At 45.5% G+C, this 12,254-nt stretch overlaps 1 protein-coding gene across 1 annotated transcript in view; it reads left to right on the top strand.

Moving 5' to 3' along the window:
• Positions 1-9,042, top strand: part of GPA33 (glycoprotein A33) — a 32,435-nt gene extending 23,393 nt beyond the window's left edge. The window contains exons 6-7 of the mRNA XM_063305524.1: positions 658-781; positions 8,892-9,042. Of these exons, the coding sequence (XP_063161594.1) occupies positions 658-781; positions 8,892-8,991 (224 nt within the window). The 3' untranslated portion in view covers positions 8,992-9,042. The remainder of the gene's footprint in view (positions 1-657; positions 782-8,891) is intronic.
• Positions 9,043-12,254: the final 3,212 nt, after the last annotated feature.

Genomic DNA, 12,254 nt, shown 5'->3' with positions numbered 1-12,254 from the left:
ATCAAGTGCTGTTTGAAGCAGCCTCTAAGCCCCCACTGTAAAACAGTGTCAGCAATTTCTGGCCACTTTGATACTGGAAGTACATTGAAAACAATCATATTTTTAAAGGAGAAAAAATGGAAGATTCCAATCCTGCCCACATGTCTAATGTGGTCCTACACAGTACAGCCCTCAACTTCACTTCTCCCATTTTAAATGTTTCTAACCTGGTCTATTATTAGTTAAGTAAGTCTCTGTGTTTAATAGTAAGAAAGGAAACTTCTCTCTCTGCCTCTTTTGTTTCCTTCCTTCAAAATGGAGTTAAGCTAGAAGTCAGGCTTTTCTATCTTCATTTATTTATTAATAAATTATTTACTTCAACAATATGATTATTTCCCTTAATAATATTTTTTACTTCAAGTATAACAAATGTTGGTTAGCATTCATTGATAGCTAGGCTAAAGCCATGCTCTGCACCCAAGAGAACCATATCCTGAGCATTTTATTCTTTTTATGGGATGTCCTGCTAGTTAATTGCTCAATATTATTCAGCATTCTGCTGATGTTCAAGAGTACATCCTTAAACATGGATTCCTGCTCATTTCAAATCTCAAACAAAGATGATGAATTGGTTTATCAGTTCTGTGGTAACTAACAGCTAGTTTATTCCCTCTACAGCATCCATGAATGGTGCTCTTTATGCTGGAGTCATTGGTGGGGTCTTTGCTGCTGTCATTATTATAAGTGTCTTGGTTTATTGTTGTTGCTGCAGGAAATCAAAGAATAAGGACTATGAGGCAACGTGAGTATCTTTTGGTAAAAAATGTGGGGGTGAGATGGGATGGGAAGAGAGAGACTGTCTATTTTAGAGGTAGGGTATGAATTTCACACATAGTTCTTTTCCCTTAAGATTATTTGTAGCAATGTTCACAGTTGGGCTAAATAAATTTCAGTAATGTCAGTATGGTTCATAAAAATGGAAAATTTGCATACTGTGAATTAGAATGTAGCCAGTATTTTCTTGACTCTGCCACTATTATCCTACACCTCCAGATTTGTTCTTGCCTGATATAGCAAAACCCAGCACAATCTTTCAGCACTCTCATCAGGTATATTGTTAAACCTACCTGTGCACTATGTTCTTTACAACTGATTTGTGTTTTTTAATTCCTGTTCAATAATAGCAATTTCCAACTTTTTAATTATACTATTTAGACGTAGCAAGCTAATGCTTTGGGGAGGGGGTATGATAAACCTATTGTGTGAGATAAACCTATTATGTGAGGGGAAAAAAGCTATGACATCTAAAAGGGGAGCAAATGAAATAAAAATAGTAATCCAGAAATTAAGAGAGATTTTTGGGAGTTGAAGTTCAGACGTCTTAAAGTTGCCAAGATTGAGAAACAATGGTATAGAGAAAGAGACCGAAGTAGACATCTGTCATGTTCCCCGTTGCAAGGCATATGTGCATCACAACAGGGAACATGCCCATCAGGAAGGAGGAAGGGATAACCATTATCCTTTAAGCACGCAAACGCCTAAAATGATCACCAGCACAATAGAGGCACACCTCTGCCCGGACCTAAAACCCATTAACAGATCGGGGGAACTTCCACCCATTACCCCGGGGGACACACCTGCAACGGACAAGAATGAGAAGACAAAGGAGACCAGCGGAGATTGCCTGAATCGCCCATCGAAGAACCCATATCGCTGCAGATCACCCATCTGGATCCAGCTTGTGGGACAATGGAGGGTGGAGGAGGACAAGGTCCGCCACGCGGGTATAAATGGGGTACCCCGCTACCACGCCTGCATTCCCGTCTTTTTCTCCATATGCAATCTGCTTCCAATAAACAGGAAATCCTTAGACCCTCTAAGTGAGTCCGTGTCTTATTGGGAGTAAGGCTACCCTGACATAAAGACGGGAATCCAAAATTTTTTTTTTCCACTAGCACCAGTCCAGATCCAATCTGTGAGGGAACCAAGCTAGTGATGGAAGAATTCATCACCCGACGAGGCAGCTACCCAGCGACCGGAAACGGAACCCACAACCCCGCAGAGGGCAGACGCCCAATGCCCCGACGGCGCGTGGCCCAGGAGAGCTCGGGATCGAGCTCGGAGGGAGAAGCGATGGCAAACACCACCCGGGAGTCCCAAGGCACGTGGGTCACCGTTGACGAGACGGAGGAACCCTTGCCCGGATCACCCGGAGCCTCGGGGGAACCGCGGGACCTCCCATCATCCACGGCGTCGGGAACCGAAGGAGAGCGGCAGGGCAACTGCACCAAGAAGGGCTCGCGAACGGCAGCAAGGCTGAGCGCAGTCGAGGACAAGCTGGAGGCGATGCAGCAGCTGCTCCTGAGGTTAGCAGAGGCGTACGAATCCCACAGCCGGGGCGCGGAGGGGCCAGGCACCAGAAGCCTGACACCCCTTACCCCCCCCCCTCGGAGACGCACCAGCCGAAGAGCCGGAGGAGAGGTCCGGAGGACGACACAACGCCAGGCAGAGTCCACTTCCAGGAACCCGCCAGATGGGCTACTTCCCCCCCTCCCACCCCGATGGCAAGACGGCCGGAACGAAGTGGGAGCCGGCAGGAGATGGTACCAACGCCACCCGAAGCCCGACGGAGGGAATCCCCACGTCAAAACCAAAGAGCCCCAACTGCCCGAAGCACACCCCGACGCCCAGATGCGGCTTGGAGCCCACCGAGAATGGCAATAAAGGACTTCGGGGTTAAGTTCGACGGGGACCCCACAAAACTCTCCTTTTTCTTCACAAACGCGAGGAACTATATGGAGGAATGGGGTCCCTACTTCCGAATGGAAAAGGGGAAGATAAACGCCATCGCGATCAAATTAAAAGGTTGGGCGGCTGACTGGTATGTCCAGTTATGCCAGGCAGGCGCCCCAGAACTCGAGAACTGCAACGGGTTCCTCTGGGCAGTAGACCTGCACTTCAGGGACCCCCTGGAAAAGGAAAGGGCAAAAAGAGCCCTGAAAACCCTCAAACAAGGACAGCACTCCGTGGCAGATTATGCCATGGAGTTCCAAGTCCTGGCCGGGAAGGTCGAAGTATGGTCGCAGTCCACCCTCATTGAGCGGTTCAAGGAGGGTCTAAACCTGAACGTACTCAGGTGGGCACTGTGCAGGAGCAACCCCAACACCCTGGTGGAGTGGATCCTCCTGGCCGGAGAGGCAGAGGATGCCCAGGACACTTTCCTCCAGGCAAAGAGGGAAGTGCAGCATGCAGAGTTGGTGAGAGGACCCCGAACAGCAGCAGGACCGGCGAGGTCGAGACCACAGCCATGGAAAGAAGAAAGAGACCGATGGTTCGCCAAGGGTCAGTGCCTTCGGTGTGGGAAGGAGGACCACAAGGCGGCGGCTTGCCCGAAAGCGAAGGCGAGGGACAGCTCATGGAAGGCGCCAACCAAGCCAACCCCAACACCCAGGAAAATGCCAGCCGTGACGGGGGAAACCGCAGCAAAGGACTTCCCTTACTCCATAGCAGAAGAGGAAAGCGACCAAGACGAGCCGGCGGGAAACGCCAGCCACCTGCCCAGACGAGCGCCAGGGGACAGGTGGAAGAAGACAAGGGGTGTGACAACTTCGGGGTGAGTGCTAATTGTCCCACCCTGTACGTGAAAGTCACCCTATCCCACTGTGGAGAATCGGCAGAAATTTGGGCGCTAATTGACTCCAGCTGCTCCAAGTGCCTTCTGCACCTGGACCTGGCGGCCGCGTTAAACCTCCGCTGCTATCCACTTCAGCACCACATTGTTTTTACGCAGTTGGATGGATCAGCAGCAGGAGGGGGCCCGGTCACCCAATACACGGACAAGGTTGCACTGCAGCTCGGCAGCCACAAGGGAAGACTGCCGTTCATCATGGCACTGGTGGGCCAACCCCTAATCATCCTGGGGATCCCATGGCTAGTACAACACAACCCACAAATAAACTGGACAACCAGGGAAATTACGTTTTCGGATGGGCGCTATCAAGCACCCACAGGGGATCGGGTCCCCCATGTTGCAATGGGGAGGGCAGCGACTACATCGATGCATCTGGAGGCAGCAACCCTGGATGGCCTGCCAGCCAGATATGCAGAGTTTGCCGATGTGTTTGGCAAAAAGGAGGCTGACAAACTCCCATCCCACAGAAAAACGGACTGCGCTATAGAACTGGTCCCTAACACACTCTTACCAAAGCCCAAAATTTATGCGATGACCCAGAAGGAGCTGGCAGCATTAAGGGAGTTTGTAGACAAAAATTTAGCGCGGGGCTTTATTGAGCCTGCAAACTCACCAGTCGGAGCCCCAGTCCTCTTTCGGGAAAAAAAGGATGGGTCACTGAGGCTCTGTACTGACTACTGCAGTTTGAATGCTGCGTCCATCTCAAATAAATACCCCTTACCCCTCATCAAGGACATTCTTGCCCACCTGGCAAAGGGCAAGATATTCTCAAAACTGGACCTGAGGGAAGCCTATTTCCGAATACGAATACGGGAGGGGGATGAGTGGAAGACGACTTTCAACTGCCCGCTGGGGTCGTTTCAATATAAAGTTTTACCATTTGGGTTGGCGGGGGCACCAGGAGTGTTTATGCAGTTAATCAACGAGGTCTTGCACGCCCACTTATTCAAGGGGGTACTTGTCTATCTCGATGATGTTTTAATATATTCAGAGATGGAAGAAGAGCACGAACACTTAGTGAAGCAAGTGCTCAGGAAACTCCGCAAGGCAGAGCTGTTCGCCAAGCTCTCCAAGTGCGAGTTTCATCAAACACAAATTGACTACTTGGGTTACAGAATCTCGGCGAGGGGCATCGAGATGGACCCAAACAAGTTCCAAGCCATCCTGGCATGGGAGCGCCCACGCACGAGGAGGCAACTTCAAAGTTTCCTCGGTTTCACGAATTTCTACAGGGGCTTTATCCAGGGGCTGGCGGAGATTGTGCTACCTCTAACTAACCTACTCCGTACAAAGGGCTTGGGGGACGCACGAAAGTCACGGAACCCGGGAGCGCTCCTGAACTGGACTGCTGACTGTCAAAGAGCTTTTGATCACCTCAAAAGCCTCTTTATAGCAGAGCCAGTGCTGCAACACCCCGACCCGACCAAGCCTTTCATCGTACAGGTCGACGCATCCAACTTCTCCATTGGGCACTCCTGCTTCAGCGGGATTCTGACAATCAGCTGAAGCCCTGCGCATACCTTTCCCGCAAGTTCTCAGAAACAGAAAGGAGATGGCACGTGTGGGAAAAGGAGGCGTCCGCAGTCAAAGCAGCCCTAGAGACATGGAGGCACCTCCTGGAAGGGGCCACCTGCCCCTTTGAAGTGTGGACAGACCACAAAAACCTAGAGGCTCTCAGCACCCCAAAACGCCTCAGCCCCAAGCAAGTACGCTGGGCGCAATTCTTCAGCCGATTCGACTTCAAATTAAAATTCATACCGGGGAGGAAGAACTTCCTAGCAGATGCCCTTTCCAGGAGGCCTCAGGACGCTAGTCAGGCATCGGACATTGTGGGTACTGTGTGGACCGACGCACAGCTGGGCTGCCCTGCTGTCACGCGCAGCCAAACAAGAACCCAATGGACCCCAGCACAAACACCCGCAGACGGAGGGAGACGCAGGTCAATTTCACCGAACTTGCAACAACAGCTTGTTCAAGCCATCAAAACAGACACATGGTTACAAAACAACCTACACAATGTATCTCTTAAGGACAGCCTAGCTTGGAAACAGAATAACTTGTATGTGCCAGAACAGTTGCGAGCGGAAGTTCTGAGCAGGTCACATGATGACAAGACAGTGGGGCACTTTGGGTTTGTCAAAACGCTGCATTTAATCAGGCGACAATTCTGGTGGCCTACTCTTAGGAAGGACGTTAAGGAGTATGTCGCTGCCTGCCCCACATGTGCCATGTCAAAACGAAAGGTGGGAAAGCCCCAAGGACTGTTGCAGCCAGTAGCAAGCCCCTCCCGCCCCTGGGAGGAAATCTCGATGGACTTTATTGTAGATCTACCACCCAGCCAAAGAAAAACAGTCATCTGGGTGGTAAAAGACTATTTCTCCAAGCAGGCGCACTTTATACCCTGCACATCCATCCCCTCCGCGCAACAGCTGGCATGCCTCTTTTTAAATCACATCTATAAACTCCACGGCGCCCCCTCCCGTTTGGTGACTAATAGGGGCACACAATTTACCTCCAGGTTCTGGAAGGCATTTTTAAAACTAATTGGTACAAAGCAGGCACTGTCCACGGCTTGGCACCCCCACACAGATGGCTCTATGGAGATTCTTAACTCCACCCTGGAGCAATTCCTACGATCATTTATAAACTATCAACAGGACGACTGGGTAGACCTGCTACCCTTTGCCGAGGTGGCCTACAACAATGCAGTTCACCAGAGCACAGGTCACACCCCATTCAAAGTGGTTTATGGTAGAGACTTTGTTCCGATCCCGGAACTGCCCCAGCCTGACACCCCGCCCTGTTCCCCAGATGACTGGGCGGCGCAACTGGCCACGGTTTGGCCCGTCATCCAGCTGGGTCTCTCAGACGCTCAAGCAACCTACAAAATATTCTCAGACAACCACAGGGCGGCGCAGCCGAACTTCAAAGTGGGAGATAGGGTCTACCTCTCCACTAAGTTCATCAAGTCTAGGTTTGTTGCAGGCACCAAAAACTTCACACACAAAGTTAAAGGCATTTTTACATGTTTTTCCTCTAATGTGATATACACCATCATCTACCAGCAATGCCCCTATGGATTCTATGTAAGACAAACAGGCCAGACTGAGTTTACAAATATCAACAGGTTTCAGGCTACCTCAGAAGGTCTGTACAAACACAACAGGTTTTTAACCTATTACAACTGTTATTTGATAATATAGTTGTCATCTGTCTCCCATGGAATCTTTACCTGCATAACTACCCTGCCTCCCTCCCACCCCCACTTCATCCCAGTGTATTTTAAACCTATATCAGTTAAAGCACTCCACGCATCTGATGAAGTGAGCTGCATCTCACAAAAGCATATACCTTAAAATAAAATTTGTTATAATCAAAGAATCATAGGGTTGGAAGGGGCCTTGGAGATCTCCTAGTCCAACCCCCTGCTCAGTGCAGGAATCCTCATACCATTCTGGACAAATGGCTGGTCAGTCTTTTCTTGAAAATCTCCAGGAATGGAGCACCCACAAGTTCAGAGGCAGGCTGCTCCATTGCTTAACAGCTGTCACCGTCAGGAAATTCCTCCTTAGTTATCTCACTATAAAGCTTCTACCCACTGGTTCCTGTCTTACCCTTAGGTGCTAGAGAGAATAAGACTACTTCCTCTTCTCTGTAACATCCCTTCATGTATTGGAAAACTGCTATCATGTCTCTCCTCAGCCTTCTCTTCATTGTTAAACATACTAAGTTTCCTTAACCGCTGTTTGTAGGATTTAGCCTCCAAGCCCCTTACCATCTTTGTTGTTCTTCTCTGCACTCTTTCCAGTTCCTCAGCATCCTTTTTGTATTGTGGTGACCAGAACTGGACACAGTATTCCAGATGTGGTCTGATCAGTGCAACATAGAGTGGTACAGTGCAGTTTTTTGGCAATTGCAGCACACTGCTGGCTTATCCTTAATCTGTGGTATATCAACAGCTCCCAGATCTTTTTCACAAGTACTACTGCTAAGCCAGGTATCACCTATCTTGTACCTGTGCATCTGGTTTTTCCTGCCGAAGTGAAGAACCTTATGTTTCTCAACACTGAACATTTTGTTGAATGTTCAAGTTTATCAAGATCCTTTTGAATCTTAAGCCTCTCTTCAAGGGTATTAGCAGTCCCCCCAGCTTTGTGTCATCTGCAAATTTTATGAGCATGCCTTCTATTCCCTCATCTAAGTCATTTATGAAGATGTTGAATAGTACTGGACCCAAGACAGATCTCTGAGGTACCCCACTTCATACCTCCTCCATGTGGGCAAAGACCCATTAAGGATCATGCATTGACTATGGTTGGTCTGTAGTTTCTTGGGTTCACTTCTTTCCCTTTCTTAAATATTAGAATCACGTTGGCTCTTCTCCAGTCTTTTAGCACTTCCCCTGTGCTCCAGGATTTCTCAAATGCTTCAGCTAGTGGCTCTGAGATGACATCTACCCATTCCTTTAACTCCTTGGGTTGTAATCATTCTGGCCCAGGAGATTTGAATTCATTCAAAGCTTCTAGCCATTCTCTCACCAATTCCTTACCTATTTTGATCTGCATTTCTTGTCTGCTCCCTGTACTGTAGTGCCACTTCTGACAAGTTGGGCTGCTATTTCCTTTTGTAAAAAACAGATGCAAAGTAGGAATTAAACAGGTCTTCTTTCTCCCTGTTGTCTGTCATAATCTTGCCATTTTCTTCTACCAGTGGGCCAGCTGTTTCCTTGACTTTCCTCTTCTTCTGGACATACCCAAAGGACCCTTTTTGTGTGATTTTTGGCATTGATAGCAAGCTTATCTCATGCTGAGCCTTAGCTTTCCTGATCCCATCTTTGCAGATTTAGGCAATTTCCACATATTCTGTTTTTCTTATGTGACTGTCTTTCCATTGGTCACACTTATTCTTTTTGTTTCTCAGTTTATCAGAGAGGTCTTCTTTCAACCATGCTGGTCTCGTCAGGTATCTCCCTCCCCCCTCCCCCTTTGTTATTGATTGTGCTTGGGCCTCAATTATCTCGTTTTTCAGAATTTCCCAACTCTTTTGAACTGTTAGTCTGAAAAGATGCTACCAAACTCTTTCTGATTTTTGGTTACCGTACAGTAGACTAACACAGCTGTCCTCCTAAATGTGCTGCAGTAATGAGTCATTATTATAACTATTTTTAATAAAAACAACAACTGTCCACTGAAATTAATTTCCTTTTATAACTAATATTTAGGGAGACAGAAAATAAGTTCCAACCTCAACATGAGATTGTTCGAATCCGGGGACCCTCCAAAGAAGAGATTCAGGATGAAGGGAAGGAACTGCAAATGTGATTTATGTTCCAGTAACCCAGAGGCAAGCCCTTCAGCAAGGAAGGAAGGAAGGAGAGAGGAAAAATTGATATATGGTAGATATTACCTTTTTATCTGACTCATGGGCCTTTAATATATGCATTGGGCTTGGGGGGAGAATAGAGGGCGAGTATCCATTTAAAAGACAGAGGAGGAGGAGGAGGAGGAACAAAGCTGAGTAAGAAAAGCTGAAATAAAAGGTACACCAGTTCCCAGGATCCTTCTCATCTGCTCACTAGGAAGAAAAAAAAATCCTGTCACTGTTATCCTGTCTCATGGATTCTATGCAAATTCTATATGCAGATGAGAATTCTTAAACACTGACATCTTCTGCTGTATTTGGAAAACAGAAGCAAAATTAAACCCATCTCAGTTTCTACTGAGTATTTTTACTGGAATAAAAGAAAAATGTATAAACTCAATGGCCCCACTGATGATTAGTTTATCATGCAGCATTTATGCACTTGATACTTGATACTCATTTGGTGGACAGGGTGCAGATCATAGTATATCTATTAAGAGGATGCTTTTCCCCCCTAATACTCCAATGACAATATCCATGACTGGAAATATGTCAATTTCCCCTGCCATTGTATTTATTACTTTCACTCTATTTCATTACATAACTGTCACAGGTATCCATTGAGCAATATGTGCCTCCAACTGCTTCCATTATTTTGTTTCTGTTTTTTTTAATAGCTATGCTCCCTTTTAGTGCACTAACATAAGCAACCACACAGCACTTGTTTAGAAAGGAAACTGTAGACGCCTCTCCTGCTATTCAGAAATGTTTAATTTTCGCTTTTGTTTTTGTTTGTAATTGCTTGCTGCTGGCATTGCATCAGAACTAGTGCAATTATGCTTGCTGCTAACGATTTTTAAAAAACCATATGAAAAGTAACTTAGCTGCAGCTGGCTACAAAGCTCTGAATATATGGTTTATTAATAATTCTTTTTCTATGTAATCTGCTATGTTTATTTTGGAAGCTGCAATTTTAAAAAAAAAATTAAAATGAGGTATTTCAACACCACTAAGCACCGCTGGCCACAGATCAGCCAAATGGGAACAAAGTGCCTCGCCAAATATTGCATCATTATCTTTATTTTGTTAGAGCGTAGGATTCAGTGAATATTTTTTATGGCACTGAAACCCTCACAGTGAAACCCTCACCATGAAAACATGTATGCTCACCAGTGATTCAGTGTCTAAAAGGAAAATATTTGAAAATGTATGAAATCTTTCAGACTCTGTATTCAAATTATGTTTGAATGTTCCATTCCTTTTTTTTTGTCTTGCTTTGCTCTGAAATACAATTAAAATAATTTTATAAGCCAAGGAGAAAGTTTGCAGTCTGACTTCTAGGGCTGGGAGGAATAGGAGGGCACAAGTGCCCATATGGCACTTCAAATTACCTGATGCCATGAAGCTGCAATAGCAGCCAGATACACAGTTGCATTCAATGCAATGGGCAGTTTTAAAGTTGGCATAGTATCATACATATTCTATTAACTCAAAATTGATCTTTCTCTCTCTCTCTCTACTCAGCCCATCCTTGGGTTCCTGCAGGAGAATTGGCAGTTTTTCCAATTTGGCCAGTTTGGTTTGTCTGAAATACAATGGGAACAGCCCCCTTTTCCTGTATAATCCCCACATATCACTCTGATAGATGATTTCCCTATGCTTGAGCCTCCTTCAGTCCTATCCTCCCAAATCCCTATCTTCAAGCCCCTCCTCCCTCTTAAATATAAATTGGGAGGAAGTGCCCTAAATCACCATGCTTTCAATGGTAGTTCCACTATCCAATCATCAGTGAGGTAATATATAATCATCATGATGAGGAACCACTGATTTTCTTATTCTCATAAAGTATGTCCAGCCACATGCAAAAATGTAGAATCAAGCTTACAAGCACTGTATTCAGTTTTTAAAATTTTAGCATCCTTTTGTTCTATGGTTCTCATGGACAAAGGGTTAAAAAATATGGAGAGCATATCAAGTAAACATCAGAATATGATTCACCAAGACATTTTCTTAGATGCTCAGAGCAAGAAGCTCATCTCTCCTTTTAATAGAAACTAAATATAGCACAGGGAAAACTCTTAGTGTCCATACCTTAATAATAGCCCAGACATCATCTCCCCTTTTGTCACAATAATCTGCAGGGCAGGCAGGGGTGGGATAATCAAGAGACAGGGAAAGTAAGGGGCTGGCTGAATAGCACTGCATTATATTACCTGATCACCAATTAACATTGTTCTTTCCCTGAAATAGACTTGTGCAGGAGTGGAATGTGGGGTGGGTGGAGATTTTTGCACCCAGAAAAACAACCCATCATAGAACACTATTTTTCTGAATCTGCATCCTCTACTCCACTCCCATATTTCTGCCCTTGCCCACAGTGTAATTTCTGGAAAAGATGAATTCTGTTGTTCTAATAAATGAATAAGCTAACTTCCTTTTTCTAAATATAAATTCTTAAGACCAGATCCCACAACTGGATATTTATTCCCAATGGATTTTTGGAATTGCCATCATTCTATAGGTTGACAAATTTGAGAGGTTGGCAAATTAGTTTTATTCTTGTTCAAACACCTTTCAGAACAGAGAGCCATACAGTTATATAAGGCTTCCCATTTCATGAAATATAAAACTTGACCAGTCACATGTGTATAGCAGTACATCCATCCTTCAGCTGCTTCTGAACTTGCTGGTTCTAATATTTGGGAAGGGGGCTTCTCCTGCTCAAGCCCCCTCCCCCCTTTTTGCTACAGTTTATAAGAAGCCGCTTATCTGTCATTTCTTCCCAAAAGAGTCATATAAGGACAGCAGCATTTAAAATACACACACACAGAAACACACATTAATTTAAATATAATTAATTGCATTTAATTATATTTAAATTAATGTGTGTTTGTGTGTGTGTGTGTGTGTTTTAAATGCTGCTGTCCTAATATGACTCTTTTGGGAAGAAATGACAGATAAACAGCTTCTTATAAACTGTGGCAAAAAACAACAACATTGCTGGGTCTCTAAACTCCCTTTATGGAGAAGGCTATTGGGAAAGATGGCAGGGCAGCAATTACAAAGGTCTCTGGAAGAAGCAGATTACTTTAATCTGTTGCAGTCAGGATTTAGACCTGGGCACTGGACAGAAACTGTACTGGTCAATCTCATTAGTGACCTATGGTAGGACTTAGGTGGAATGCAACTCCATTGGTCCTACCGGATCTTTCTGCAGTCTTCA

This window comes from Candoia aspera, chromosome 5 (assembly GCF_035149785.1).
Source record: "Candoia aspera isolate rCanAsp1 chromosome 5, rCanAsp1.hap2, whole genome shotgun sequence".
In the NCBI taxonomy this organism is placed as follows: domain Eukaryota; kingdom Metazoa; phylum Chordata; class Lepidosauria; order Squamata; family Boidae; genus Candoia; species Candoia aspera.
The sequence above is the reverse complement of the archived record's forward strand: the minus strand, read 5'-3'. Positions and strand labels throughout refer to the sequence as shown.